Raw genomic sequence first — 16,387 nt, 5'->3', positions numbered from 1 at the left:
CCTCCACTTTATGGTAAAACTTGCTGCTCATTCAAGATCAGGAATCACAAATGCCAGCGGATGAACTAACAATGTAAACATATTTTAACAGTATTTTCTTAAAAAGAAAATATATATTTTTGCCCACTGGATTAATGTGGTGTTCCAGAACAGACCTTCAACACATTAAAGTTCCACATCTATCACTAATATTTCCATACTGACTCATTGAAGTTAACCTGGTTTCCAAAGTTGAATATCATGGAATTAAACAGTAAACTAAGAGGTAAATTAAAAGTGTTCACCATAAATCACGTTTTTAGCATAAACTATCCAGGTTGGCCCAAGGCCCCAGGTTTACAAAGACACCCTTATCAGGCAGGATATTCCAAGGGCTTAGAGGTGCTCTCCCAAGACCCAGTCAAGGGCCAGTATTTTGAAATTTGCAGGGTTTGAGTACCTCAAGCCCACTGAGTTAACTCTTTACTGCAACAATTTATCAAGCAACTACCATGTGCCAGGAGCTATGATAAATACTTAATACATATTATCTCATTTAATATTTAAACACTCTTATGAGACAGGAATTAACATCTCCTTTTACAAATATGGAAACTGAGGCTCAGGAAGGCTAAATAGTGTTTATTGTCACATAACTAGTGTGGAATCCATACCTAGCTCTCTCAGATAGCAAAGCCTTTGCTACTTCCAAAAGCCATGTTGCCTCATAAAACATTATAAAAATTAAAATAACATATATCACACATATAGGCACACAATAAATGTATTTAATAATCAAATTCATTTCTGGTAACGAAAAAATAATTTTAAGAATCACTTTGAATTTGTGGAGGAAATCAACTAGAGCTGTGAGCAAATGTGCATTTATTGTAGACTAGTTTCCCTTTAAAATATTGCATTTTTATTACAAGGTTATCTAATCATAACCAAGAGATTATAACCAAGTCCAAGAAATTCAGCAATAAAGTTTTCCTGAGATTAAAAAGAACCAGCTCTTTAAATTCAACCTTCTTTTTCTTTATACTTCAGAACTCTTTAATCCCCACAAACATTTGCTGAAATACAGAAATGACTTACCCATCTATTAAGAATAACATAATTTTTCGTTGTAGAAATGTATCACCAGTTTCCCTAGGGAGGCAACAATACTTTCTCACTTTAATATGTGTGTGGTTTTTTTTTTTTCCCCTCCATCTAATCAGCTAATACTTTTCAAAAGATCTTTTTAATGCCTAAATGAAAGGATTCCACATCAAAGACCTGACCTCCCTATTAAAGTATCTAAAGGAAACCCTAGGAATGTAAAATCCATTCAAAGGCAAATCACAGGTAGCTTATTGTACAATGCATTAAGAAAAGAAAAGGAAAAAAAAGCTTCATAAGAGCTGCATGGAATTTGGTAAAATTATACCACAAAAATACAAATTGATCTTAAGTATAAAGAAACAAATTCATAGCCAAAAACTTATTACAAAAGTGCTCTGTAATCAGCCAGGAGGGGAGTCTTTATGAAAAACTTCAGAATTTGTCACTTTTTCAATCAAAATTTCTGATTGTAGCTTAATGTTAGGAAGGCGAAAAAAGAGAACAAACCACACATTTTTCAATAGATTTGAAATCTGAAATTTTTTTTTTTTTTTTTTATTGCAGCAACATTGGTTTATAACATTGCAAAAATTTCAGGTGTACATCATTGTACTTCTATTTCTGCATGGACTACATCATGTTCACCACCAAAATACTAATTACAACCCATCATCACACACATGTGCCGAATCATCCCCTTCACCCTCCTCCCTCCCCCCTCCCCTCTGGTAACCACCAATCCAATCTCTGTCCCTATGTGTTTGTTTATTGTTGTTATTATCTACTACTTAATGAAGGAAATCATACGGTATTTGACCTTCTCCCTCTGACTTATTTCACTTTGCATTATACCCTCAATGTCCATCCATGTTGTCACAAATGGCTGGATTTCGTCGTTTCTTATGGCTGAGTAGTATTCCATTGTGTATATATACCACAGCTTTTTTATCCATTCGTCCCTTGATGGGCACTTAGGTTGCTTCAAGTCTTGGCTATTGTGAATAAGGCTCCCATGAACACAGGGGTGCACGTACCTTTGCAAATTGGTGTTTTCAAGTTCTTTGGATAAATACCCAACAGTGGAATAGCTGGATCATATGGTAGTTCTATCGTTGATTTTTGAGGAATCTCCATACTGTTTTCCATAGTGGCTGCACCAGTTTGCACTCCCACCAGCAGTGTATGAGAGTTCCCTTCTCTCCACATCCTCTCCAACACATGTTGTTTCCTGTCTTGTTAATTATAGCCATTCTGACAGGCGTGAGGTGATATCTCATTGTAGTTTTGATTTGCATTTCCCTGATAGTTAGTGATTTTGAACATCTTTTCATGTGTCTGTTGGCCATCTGTATATCTTCTTTGGAGAAATGTCTGTTCAGGTCTTTTGCCCATTTTTTAATTGGGTTGGTAGTTTTTGTTGTTGAGATGCATGAGTTCTTTATATATTTTGGAGATTAAGCCCTTATCAGATGTATGGTTTGCAAATATCTTCTCCCAATTGTTAGGTTGTCTTTTCGTTTTGTTGATGGTTTCCTTTGCTGTGCAGAAGATTTTAGTTTGATGTAGTCCCATTTGTTTATTTTTTCTATTGTTTCTCTTGCCCGGTCAGATGTGGTGTTTGAAAAGATGTTGCTAAGACCGATGTCGAAGAGCGTACTGCCTATGTTTTCTTCTAGAAGTTTCACAGTTTCAGGTCTTACATTCAAGTCTTTAATCCATTTGGAGTTAATTTTTGTGTATGGTGTAAGGTAAGAGTCTACTTTCATTTTTTTGCATATGGCTATCCAGTTTTCCCAACACCATTTGTTGAAGAGACTTTCTTTTCCCCATTGTATGTTCTTGGCTCCTTTGTCAAAGATTAGCTGTCCATAGATGTGTGGGTTTATTTCTGGGCTTTCGATTCTATTCCATTGATCTGTGTGTCTGTTTTTGTGCCAGTACCATGCTGTTTTGGTTACTATAGCTTTGTAGTATATTTTGATATCAGGGAGTGTGATACCTCCAGCTTTGTTCTTTTTCTCAGGATTCCTTTAGCTATTCGGGTCTTTTGTTGTTCCATATAAATTTTAGGATTCTTTGTTCTATTTCTGTGAAAAATGTTGTTGGAACTTTGATAGGGATTGCATTGAATCTATAGATGGCTTTAGGAAGTATGGACATCTTAACTATGTTAATTCTTCCAATCCAAGAGCACGGAATATCTTTCCATTTCTTTGTGTCTTCTTCAATTTCTTTCAGAAATGTTTTATAGTTTTCGGTGTACAGATCTTTCACCTCTTTGGTTAAATTTATTCCTAGGTATTTTATTCTTTTTGTTGCAATTGTAAATGGGATGGTATTCTTAATTTCTCTTTCTGCTACTTCATTGTTAGTGTACAGAAATGCAACTGATTTTTGTATGTTGATTTTGTATCCTGCAACTTTACCATATTCGTTTATTACTTCTAAAAGTTTTCTGGTGGATTCTTTAGGGTTTTCTATATATAAAATCATGTCATCTGCAAATAGTATGTATGAAATCTGAAATTTTTAAAGCTAACTTTCAACATCAGAAAAGGTAGCTTTCACCACAGACAACAGGAGTGGAATGAAGTAATGAAATAAAAGTAATAAAAAATGAGATAGATACAAATACATTTTTAAAAACAAATTAATTTTTTTAACATACCATGAATGTAGTTCTGAAATTATTCAAGTCAGTCAAAAAGTCCTCCATAGACACCTTCTTCACATCAATGGCATAGTATTCCATTATACTCTGGTATAACTTTTCCATGTTTTCATGTAACTTTGCAAGTTTCTCATATTGTTCTTTTGCACTGATAACAAAGCTGTATGTCATAGTTAAGGTATTCTGAAATTTACAAAGTAATGTCTCAGGGGAAAAATAAATCTTTAAGACCAATGTTTTCATTTACTTGTGCCACTATTACACATCTCCAAAATGCCAAAATTATCTCTAATAGTTAACCGTTGTTAAAATTCAACCTATATTGTACAGTGATGAAATCTTAAATTCAGTTTCTAATTAACTCTGGCAAAATTATCAGAAAAGTTAAATATTTACATATTTAAGATTTTTCTTTTACAATTGAATTCAAGGAAATTTTTCTTCCTATTTACCTACCTATATTATTCAGATGATACAATATGATTTAAAATTACAGTTCAGTAGTTGCAGTTGAGTAATCGCAATGATATTGAAATCAATAACACAGGCATTAAGCATAGCAGTTAAATTGGACAACCTAGGGTCAATTTCTAGCTCTTACACTTGGTGGTATCATGCCTGTGGGCAAATGACTTCATCTCCCTGGCCACAATTTCCTCACCTATAAAGTGGGAATAATAATAATATCACTATCTTACAGGGCTATTGTGAGGACTAAGTGAGTTAATACACACCAAGTTCTTAGAAAAATGAATGGCATTTAGCAGTACATATAAATACTTGGTATTATTATTGCCCACTTATTCATTTTAAGCTTTAAGGTTCTAAAAGCAATCAAAAATAAATTTAGGAGTTACATAAAAAACTTCTTATATGATGTAAGTAAATTCATGTCTTAACTTCTCCTGGGAAAATGGTACACAATTTCCTCTGTGCATTACATGATTTAAAATTATGATTACACACACGTACATGCACATACAGAAATGTTCTCTCATTTATGACAACTTAGTTCAAAGCACACTGAGTTGAGAAGAATAACTTAATGTGAATGTGGTGGTGGCATTAGAACACATTTTCTAAACAAATTATAGAATTTCCTTTGTGGTGTGACAAAGGAAATCAACACACCACATTCTGAAATGTGATGCAGTCAGATATAAAATCAACACACCACATTCTGAAAAGATGACTCTGTTAGAGCATCAGTCATAATTGTCTATGGCTCCTCTAAATTGGGACATTTAAAGAAATGAAACAGATAGAATTAAACTTCCTGAAGCCATCTTATTGTCTCTAAGGCAAAAGCATAAACAAACATTAGCAAAATTTTTTTTAAAAGTCAGTAACAAAATAATAACTAGATTCGGACCAAGAGAAAGAAACCAAAAATGGAATGTTTATATCTAAAAAGAAAAATTTTCCACAATTTCAAAAAGATATGGTTCCTCTAGTCAGAGCATTCCCCAGAGGAGGATGAAATAAGGAAACTGATCCAGGCTCTTTTGAGAAAAAGAATGAACGATGAAAGAGGCAGAACTGCTGCCAGATAGATGGTGAGTCCAGGGGCACAGAGGAATTCTACTAATTAACACCCAACCTGCCCACAAGGAAGCAAGGTATCGCAGTCAATCACAACTCACCTGTACCCGCGTCTATGGCCAGTTCAGATTACCTCCTGCCCTTCTATGTCTGTGTTTTTCTTCATACTACGTCCTTAGTTATCTATCTATCTATCTATCTATCTATCTATCTATCTATCTATATAACACTTTAGAAGAAAGAATAGAGTAGAAAGTAAGGAGTCTGGATTCTAATGCAAGAGCTGTTATTTTTTTAATGAAGAAAATATATAGATCTTTCTGTGGCTCAGTTTATATTCATCTCAATAGCAAAATGCCTCCTTATACTTCCTAGAATCTAGATCCTAAAGTTTCAGTGGTTGATGCATTTATATGTGGTAGTATTTTTTAATTCTTGGATGAGCAACAAAAGATTTTGCATAATTAGTCAAATCACAAGAAATTATAGCAATACAGTCACATGCAACAGGTTTCCACACTTTGTCTTGTGAAATATCCATATTCATGAAATTTTGTAGGTAAAGTGAATTTATGTAAATAAAAATCACATTTGAAATGCATTCAGAAACGATCATTAGATGGAACATATGGTGATTCATTTGTAATGTGAAATAATCATCCCTTCATTTACCTAGTAAGTTCAGAAATCAACATTGGTTTACCTGTACAATCTATCAACGCTTACCTGCAACTATCTCTGTCCCAGATAGAGACTATAGCCACAGGGATTATTTATATATCCTTAACTCCTGTCTAAAAGAGAAATTGTTTTCTGCCTTTACTTGTCCAAACCTATCATTCAAGTCTTTGTTCAACACTTCCTCTTCCACGAAGCCTTCTTCTCTAATGGCTACAGCTATGAGTGACCATTTGTTCCACTGAATACACAACATTTGTAGTCCAATGTACTCATGTGTAATGAAGTTGTGAGTTTTCCCTTCTAGCCCAATTCCCTAGTAGTGTTTTGTTCTTGCCTCTTTTCCTGGGGGTGGTCACCTCTGATTGTCAGTCCCTTCTCTAGATGCTGTGTTCCACTTTCTTAGCTGTATTAAATCTAATCATCTGCAACTACATTGGTGCCAATTACTTATTTCACCCTACAGTCATTCTTAAACTTTGCTGGGAAGGGCAACAGCCCCCCTCAAAGGTCTGATGAAAGTCATGGAACTTCTTTTCATAAAATTGCACATATTCACATTCACACACACACACACACGATTTGGATGTAATGTTAAGAGCTAATAGAGGCTCTGAAAAGTAGTTATCCTGGATAACAGGACAAGGACACTACTTTGATGGGTGTGTATGGTTCTATAGCTACTCCTTGTCTGCCCCTCCCACTGCTTGTGATGCTTTGAGTTTTAATAATAGGCACTTCACAAATACTAGTAATTTTATTCTAATACTTGGGAATATGTCCATTCTCCAGAATCAATTTGGTAAACAGGTTAAAATAAAGCTTTAAGTATTATTCAATAACATTTTAAATTTCCAGCTAATAATCAAAAGTTAATGAAACATCAGAAATATGCTTGGGCATACTTAACAAAAACAGTACAATGCCATTAAAAGATGTGATGGGAAAGAAGACCAAGAGTCAAAACCATGGAAATTACATGGTCTTGTTCTAACAGCTAGAGAACTTTATAAGTTAATTTTCTTATCATTGTTATCTGTAAAACAATTTGCTCCCAAAGGAAATGCAGTGGAGCTTTGAATAACTGGAATTACCCACAAGAATGGCAAAATTGTGATTGAACAGAAACAATTTTGGAAATAGCCAAATTAATTCTCAGAATTTTAAAATGATTGTCTGATAGGATGGAATAAATGGTTACATTAATGAGGAATTCTACATCATTACTGATGGGCTACTCTCTCATTAAGGGACAGTGAAACATTCAGATAAAATAAATCATCATCATCCAAAAGAAAAAACAAATGTAGGTGTTCTTGTGCCAATTGCTAAACTCCGGATAAAAGTAATGCTCATGTCAGCGGTAGTAGGCTTTTTTTTTTTCCCAGCATCAAGTCCTTTATTTGTAAAGAGCTTTAGAGAAATGGGTGAGCTACTCAACAAAATAAACATTTGATAAACTTCATTACAAAAATATTGATATATATCCAATTACTTGATGTTTTTATGAAATGTATTTTCTTTTCCTTTACCAGGACAAACTAAGGCCAAATTCTCATGAATTTCTACCTGAACAACTGTAATCCTCCCATTTGAAAGGTATATGACAACCAGATCTGTGTTCACATGCACTGAACCACAAATATTTATTGTTGGCCAACTAAGTAGCAAGACTAAGATTTGGGATTCAACTTCTGGTCATTCCCAAACCACCCAGCACAAAAATATTCCACATTTATTCTTATGTCTTGCCCTCATTATTGCACTTCCTCCATCAAGGATGTCTCTTACTTGCAATAACACATCTTACAAAGACCAGCTTCAATCAGTCCTACATGTCTAATACCTTTTATAGATCTTCTTAAGTCCCCAGGATCCAGCCAGCCAGGCAGCCGATCTATAAGTATTCACTGAACTCCACTGTACTCCCCTCTTCTACGCTCTAGGGAAAACAGCAGTTAACAAGAAAAGCAAAGTCCCTGCTTTCATGAAACATTCATTCTCGAGTGTGGTGACAGATAATGAAGTAAATGAATGAGATATTCAGAAAGAGATAAGTATGAAGCAGAAAGTAAAAGCTTGTGATGTTACAGAGTGAAAGAGGCTAACTTACAGTGGGTAGTCAGGGAAGTCCTGGCTAAGAAAGTGACAGTGACTGAAACAACTGGGGCATGACTGTAAAGCAGCAGTGAGCACTATGTTGTGTAGCACCCTCTGTGACTGTGATAAGACTTCAGAGAAGGAAAAGATCATTATACATTTGAGGATCCACAGAGGAAGAGGAGCAGGATAGTTTAACCTGAGTCTTAAAAGTTTGTTAAGAATGGGTTAAATGGAAGATAGATAAGAGAGAAAGAAGAAGAAAGGGAGGAGAGAGAAGAGTAACTCAAGACAAGAAAAATCTGCTCTTACAAATCACCCAATTACCCAACTTCCCAACCTTGCAAATGGGGCATGTACTACACAATTCACACTTCACCCATTCCAGTCTTGTATGTTACTTCCTAAGCACAGTTCAATTAAATAAAAATGTATTGAATTCCTTTACCTGAAAAATACTGTGTTTTACGTAGCGTAGAATATAGATATAAGGAAGATGTAAGTCTTTCTCTCATGGAATTTATTGGGATGGTTTTAGCATCTACATAGTAATTTCAGAAATGCCTAAAATATCGCTATCTAGTGGAACAACAAACAGAAAGAGTAAAAATAAAGTGGGATTGCAATGAAGAAATTTAAAGACTATAACATGGGAAAGAGTCAAGTAACTTGTCATATAAGTTGTGATAAACACAAAAATATATAAATGTCTGCAAAATCATTTTTTCTAAGAGCCTCAGGAGAGGGGGTAGAAAAAGAAGAAAATAGAAAGGTAAATTCTTGTGTGAGGAGAACTTCAAGAGCAACGCTTTAGAATCTATTTGTTATTTTCCTTAAAATAAGAAATAGTCCAGAATTTAAAGGTCAAAAGAAAGGAACAGGCACTGGATGACACAAATCCTGGCATTTTCCTAATTTTCTCACCAATAAGAATGTAATAAGCATGTATACCTCGCATATAATAGTTTGCATATGACAATATTAGTGACCCTACCTTGAATTCATGTTACACATTTTTCAAGCAAATATTTACAGTGGAACTATTCAACTCTAATTATATTTCTAACCAGACTTAGCAAATGGAAAGAAACATTATTACTAAAAAGTCAATGTGATATGTATGAAATAATTGTGCATGCCTTTTAAGTTCACATTTTTTTTATACTAAGAAGTATGTAAAGAAGAAACGTGCACTGGAAGAATAAAAATATACTATCATTGCATGTTAATAGTGAAATTTCATATTAAAACAAAATTGTATCATTATAATTTAAAACAATTAATAGGTTATTTAATAATTCACTACATCATGATTATTTAAACTAAATATCTACTTGTAAAAATGCATCCTTAACAACTTAGATAATACACATATTCTTTCAGAATTAATGAAACAAACGTTTGATATGTGCTTCAACTAATAAGCACTAAAACTTAAAAACATAAAGTTTGAGCATTAATAACCTAAACTTCAGTTAAATACATTTTTATTCATTGTGCATTTTAGCTTCCAAATTCTTCCATTTTCTAAGATCTGAGAAACTCACAATTTGCCATTTTAATAAGATCTGTATAAATGCATTTAATATTCAAAATCTGACTTGTTGTCAGTCCTAATTAAAGTAAACAAAGCTTCGCAATGAATGAATTTACTTCAAAACTAGTATGTCTAACTAAGACGAAAAGAGAGTGCAATCTAATCTCAGCAAAGAATATTTATGATTATAGGCTTTGTCAATAGAAAAGTGCACCAACTGTTCATATATCTGACTTCCAAGAGATACATGAATGCTAATCAGTTCATTAGAGGCTTCTAGGTTGTGATATTTAGCGACAGGATGTAGCTGCTTTCTTGTCCGTGGAGTATAATGGTACTCAGAAGGAAAAATTGTTTCCAACAAAGCATCATCCTTCCTGTTTCTGATTTCCTGCTGGTTGCTTTTTATGAGCTGCATACCTTTCAAGAAGCCGACATCATTCAGCTTCCTGTGTCATATGAATACAAGTAGGGGTAGGTCCTGAGATCCTCTGTTGAGCAGGATTCTACAACATTTACTCTAAGCTCAGGAATTTATCTTCGGTTATATGTTCCAGAAACCTGAGCTTCATAATTAACACACTCATAATATATTACCACAAACTGTATGCAAGCAAAATCTTTTCTAAAATGCTTTCTTTCTGTAGGGAACAGTAATAAGTACTTCAATTAACAGGACTTAATGATTAAAATAAACTGTTACATACAAATATTTTAACATGATAAAATGATTGAGGGAAAAAACTAAGAATGATAAAACATGTAACTCTGCAATAACAAATTTAGTTTGGAAATGAGAAAGTGCTACAAAAATATATTTTTGATGGATAAATATAGACTTCATCTTTAGTTTTAAAAAAATAACCATCTCCGGTGTAGTGATGGAGGCATCCTGCCTAATAAAAGAAGAAACTCGATGGGTAGGAAAGATATGAAAGGAAACAAACACATTAGCCTGAATTGATTGTTGCTGGAGTGCATTTTTATAACATTTCCCAAAAGAGACAGTGAAGAAAGCTAAAACTGAACTAATTCACAATTAAGCTGAAAGCATATGCAACAAAATCCATGACAAGCCAAATAATAATTTTGTGATTCACCAAATCTCAGGGGAGAAGAGATAGAAGAGGAAAAGTAGTTATTTTCTTTCAAGTATCCCAGTTTAAAATAAAATATTAGGACTACCTATAAGAGCTCATTTTAGAAGTGGGTTATCTTTTCATATAGAATCCTGAAGTCCATATGGGATTTTAATGATGCATAGTAGTAATACTTTATTATAACACAAAAGATATCAGTCTTTAATTTCACAGAATGGTTTGCAAAGTAACTCAACATTAGTTTCAGGAAATAAAATGAAGTTTATTATTTCAATTACTCATTAGAGATTAAGCCACGAAGTTAGTGAAACCAAAGACAATTGAATTGAAAAGAAACCTTAAATTAAGCAGGACACAAGCCTCATGATATTAATTTTATACACGCCCACACATATTTGTCAATTTTATTTTGGGTTTGGAGAATACCTACACAGGTAGTGATTGGGACAAACTCAGTTTTGCTTTTGGAACTATGTAGTATTTCTAAAGGAAATATTAAAGTTTTTGGAACATGAGTTAATTTTTAACATATACCAACCCTTGAAATTAAGCTGACTAGTCACACCAGTTCTTAAAGTCTTTATTTGCTTCCAGGAACATTTCAAAATATCTAAATCACATCATGATGTTAGATTCAAACTTCCTCAAACTGAGTTTTCATATCTTTTCAATGTACCATGAAAATCAGAAGAAAATAGGGCATATGGAAGGGAAAAGATGAGAGAAAATATTATCCAAGTTGATAAAAAGAAAAAAAGAATTGAAATCAATAGAATACATTTCTGCATTATCCATAACAGGTAAACACTTTGATAAATTTCCCCGCAAGGAGGCGAAGGTTAAACCTTCTACCGTTTGGCACTATAGAATGACCTTGGTTATGCAAGTATACTTATAACATTAAATAAATTGTAATTCTAGTTGACTAGTGACTTAAGTTATTTAGATATCAAAAGGATATGGACATCTTTGTCACAAACTTATCATGCAAGTCCTCAGGAGGGGGAAAGGTTTCCAAATCTTTCTCAAGCTGTTGAAGCTGCCTTCCCATCTGCTTCAGACTCTTTTCCAGCGTTTCTACAGAGACTTAAAAGAGTGTATATTAAATGACTTGAAAGGACAAAATTACAATATATAAAAGGTATAACACTCTAGAAACAAAACATTTATAAAAACCTTACAATAATAAAGAAAATCCACTATAATAAAGATAAACTTCACTAACATTTTTTTAAACTTTTCAATTTTTAAATCCAGGAATAAAGGAAATCGAATAAGAGTCTTTAAAACATAAGATGAATTCAGGAAATGGTCACATGAACAAACCACACTTAAGAAATAAGTTTTGTTTAAAATTAGAGCTCTTGACCTCTATAAATACTACAAAATAGTCAATCTATTCAGATAAAGAGAGGCAAAGAATATGTTTTTAAAATTAAACCTGTTTCAGTATAATTTTAACATTTTTCAAAATCATCTCTTGAGAGGGAATAGTGAATCATGGAAAAGATGGAGAAAAGTGCACTCTGTTGTGCAAGCTGACCTACAATAGGAATGAAAAGGTATCAGAGGCTATTCAAATAACACGTGGAACAAATGTATGCCTACAACCTTCATTCAATACAATGGAATAGAAGAGAGGCATGAAAAATAACCTTGCTTCAGAACATGGAGATTATTTGCTCTTGGTTTTGTTTTTTTTTTTCCTTTGGTTAGGAAGATTAGCCCTGAGCTAACATCCGATGCCAATCCTCCTCTTTTTGCTGAGGAAGACTAGCTCTGGGCTAACATCCGTGCCCAGCTTCCTCTACTTTTTATATGGGACGCCACCACAGCATGGCTTGACAAGCAGTACGTTGGTCTGCACCCAGGATCCAAACCTGCGAACCCTAGGCTGCCAAAGCGGAGTGTGCAAACTTAACGGCTGCGCCCTTTGCTTTTGTTTTTTAAACTAGCTGTACACAAAATAACATTTGCTATTCTCACATATTAATAGCTGTTAATAAAACCTTAAAATATTCTGTTGTAAACACAGTTAGCAAGCTAATTCTCAGATATAATGTTTAATGAATCCAATGATCGAACTCTTCAGAGAGCCACATATAATAGCTGTTTGTGCCCAAAGAGTGATGATACTTGAAACTTTGGCTCCCACTGCAGTGAAGGCGTTCTGAAGTTATACTGGTGCATATTTTCTCCATAGTTTTTGCTGCTCATGTTTCCCCTGTGATCCTTAAATTTGAGACAATAACTCAGACAATAGAGTGCATAAAATATTTCTATCATGATAGCCTTTAGTGTATTAATTAATTCAACCTATTTAACTCACGTGCCCAATATCCCGCTATACACCGCTCATGGTGGTAACACATATTTCCTATGTTATGCTCTTTCATTTTTATGTCTGCTTGTCAATTATTCACAACCAAGACATCTATTTGATTAGACCTATGGTGTTTCATTTACTCTTCTCATTTCTAAATGGTGTTTTGCCTCTTTCAAAGTTCTCTATCTGCATTACAAGAAGAGATTCCTTTTGCTACTCTATTTGGTCTCTCCTCTAATGTCTCATTAGCATTTCCTCTAACACTTCTCAAAAAATCTTACACGTGGTTCAGTTACTTTTAAACTTCCTTAAACTTTGAAATTTCTCATTAAACAAAGGTTCAAAAACACAAAAAATAGTTTTATTAAGTAAATATGTGCTCAAAAGTTTATAAGCCATATAACCACTTTATGCTATGAATTGGGTTAAAAAAAAAAGTTTTAGTAGTACAATAATAGTAGTAGTAACTGTCATAATGGTAATAGCAGTGATAATAATAGTAATAGTAATAATAGCAGCTAAAATTTACTGAGTGTTTATGCACGTAAGGTATTATCTTAAGTGTTTTCCATTAATAATTTTTTTTAACCCTCACAATATCATGAAATAAGTATTGTTATTATCCCCATTTTACAGATGATGAAACTGGAGTTTAGCGGGTGAAGTAAAAGTCAAACAATGAAAAAGTAGTGAAGCCAGAATTTGAACTCAGGCAGTTTAATCCGAGACTTTATCTTGAACCATTTTGCTGTACACAAATTATTAACTACAGAAATTATTTTATTTTTTACAACCCTACCTATCTGGTCAGTAACATTTAAGTACACAGATGCAGTTTTCACATAATGACTGTTTTTTTGGTACATTCTTGCCTAGTGCAATCACAAGTAATCCACATACGGCTAAACCCAGGGGAATATACTTAAACATTCTGGATGGATGATAGATAGATATGCTACCATATTTTTTTTTTTTTTGAGGAAGATCAGCCCTGAGCTAACATCCACGCCAATCTTCCTCTTTTTGCTGAGGAAGAGTGGCCCTGAGCTAACATCTGTGCCCATCTTTCTCCACTTTATGTGGGACGCCGCCACAGCATGGGTGCGTCCATGTGGTCCCGGGATCCGAACCCAGGTCCCAGCAGCAGAGCGTGTGCACTTAACGGCTACGCCACAGGACCAGCCTGCTACCATATTTTTTAATGAACATTTAAATTTAATGTGTTAACACACCATTGAACAAAACCACATACTTAGAATATTATGATTTAGTCTGCTGATCAAATTTTACTATACACACACATCAAATTTGGGAAATATCTAGAGAAAAGACAAATTAAAGTCTGAGGAACTCCCATGTAACAAAAAGCACAAGGCAAACATTGGAAGTGAACATAGTTGGATTTGTTTTTTTCTGACACCTAATACGTCATTCCAATACCTACCAATTCTTCTACACCAAGTGGGTGTCTTGCAACCCAATTCAATTCTGATACTAACTACCTGGAGTGAGCACAGACCCCACAGATTTAAGGACTCAGTCCCACGAGACTTCTCTCACTTCAGAGGACAGTCACAAGTCCCAGGGACCACTCATAGTTCTGGCCAATTGCCTATAAATTTAGGGGTTCCCACGCCCTACCTCCACCCCCTCTGCTTATTGTTCATAATTTGCTAGGATGACTCACAGAACTCAGGAAAATACTCTGCTTGCTATTATAGTTTTTATTCTAAAGGATACAACTCAGAATAGCCAAATGGAAGACACGCATAGGGCAATGAATGGGGGAGGCAGGAGGCGGCACAGAGCTTCCATGCCCTCTCCAAGTGCACTACCCTCCCAGCAGATAGATGTATTTACCAAACAGAAGGTCCCTTAACCCACTGTTTCAGAGTTCTTACTGAAGCTTCATTACATAGGCTTGATTGATTAAATCATTGGCCATTGGTGAATGAACTCAATCTCCAGCCTTCTCCATTCTCTGGAGGTCAGAAGGTGGGCTGACAGTTCTACTTCTAATCATATGGTTGATACCTCTGGCAACCAGCACCCCCATCCTGAAGCTATCTACGGTCCCCCTCCCCTTCATCTGCCTTGAGTCATCTCATTAGCATACATAATGCACTCTTAACATTTAAGATACTCCAAAGGTTTTAGGAGCTCTATGCCAGGAACCAGGAAAAAGACCAAATACACATTTTTTACTATACCACGAGGATATAGAAGTGCATGTCTGGTCAGAGGGCAGAACTCCAGTACCTGTGAGGAGGTCTAAGAGAAGTATATTTTTGATTGATGAGTTGTCATTCTCAGAGCTGCCTAACAGCCTAGGCTCCCCTCAGAGGAAGCCAGCTGATTGTATTTGAACATAGAGCCATCCTAGTGAGTGAGCGCTTCTCAGTGGGATGAGAGAAGGGTTTAAGGTTCAGATGAAAGGCTTATTAGATGATCCTTTGAGTCTTTTCCAACTCACTGGTAGCCAGTGGGTCAGGAACTACATTCTATTATTAGATTCGAAACAACTTCTCACTGGCTCAATTTCCACATCAGCGAAATGGGAAGAACCCCACATCGTATTTTTATTTCACAGATATTTTATAAAAGATCAAATGCTATAATATAGGATGAAGAATTTTTTAAAAAGAGAGTGCATTATGTGATGTTACTCATATTCTAAGAACTCAAGAAGAAATGAAGTGCTTAAAGATTGAAATAAGTAATATTAACATTAAAGGAAAGTAAAAAAAAAAATCATCCTTACTATCATCATCATCATCACCATCATGCCAGGAACAATGTTGAGGAAGTCAGGCTAAGAAGAAAATCTTGCTAATTTCAAGAGTAAAATATTAGGAATGTTTGGGGCATATTCAAACATTTACGGTTGACATCGTAAGGAGTAAGAAGGCTGCCTTAAAAAATGGTTCTGTGGCTACTCTACAGATGGAAATCCCACTAAGCCATTACTTATGCTTCATCAGCACTCTCTGATTAGACATTACTTGTACATTACAGTTAAGAGAATTTAAGTGTAATTGACCAACTTTTCACTGTTGGCTTTTAAATAAAGGCCAAAGCACACTTGGAAGAGAGAAAGGCACAGCAAATTCCAGGATGATAAAATACAGTCCGCCCTCCGTACCCTGGGTTCCACATCCACAGATACAAAGGGCTGAGTAAGGGACTTTAGTATCTGCGGGGGTTCTGGAACCTATCCCCTCCCCACCACCTCTCATGGATACTGAGGGATGACAGTATAATGTAATGCCTGATGCTGTCTGATAGATAAAACTAAAGAGCATTTAAGAATTTCCTTTGTGTTTTTCTTTTTCAGCAACTGTATTAAC

At 34.8% G+C, this 16,387-nt stretch overlaps 1 protein-coding gene across 2 annotated transcripts in view; it reads right to left on the bottom strand.

Moving 5' to 3' along the window:
* Positions 1-16,387, bottom strand: part of DIAPH3 (diaphanous related formin 3) — a 480,740-nt gene that overhangs the window by 166,553 nt on the left and 297,800 nt on the right. For both annotated transcript variants that reach the window (XM_004433600.3, XM_087436004.1), the window contains 2 exons: positions 11,676-11,800; positions 3,755-3,919 (listed from right to left, as the gene is read on the bottom strand). In XM_004433600.3, coding sequence (XP_004433657.2) covers positions 3,755-3,919; positions 11,676-11,800 — 290 coding nt within the window. The remainder of the gene's footprint in view (positions 1-3,754; positions 3,920-11,675; positions 11,801-16,387) is intronic.

The sequence above is a fragment of the Ceratotherium simum genome, chromosome 10 (assembly GCF_057802395.1).
Source record: "Ceratotherium simum simum isolate JZ-2026a chromosome 10, ASM5780239v1, whole genome shotgun sequence".
Lineage (NCBI taxonomy): Eukaryota > Metazoa > Chordata > Mammalia > Perissodactyla > Rhinocerotidae > Ceratotherium > Ceratotherium simum.
Note: the sequence above shows the minus strand (reverse complement) of the source record. Positions and strands in the feature narration are given on the sequence as shown.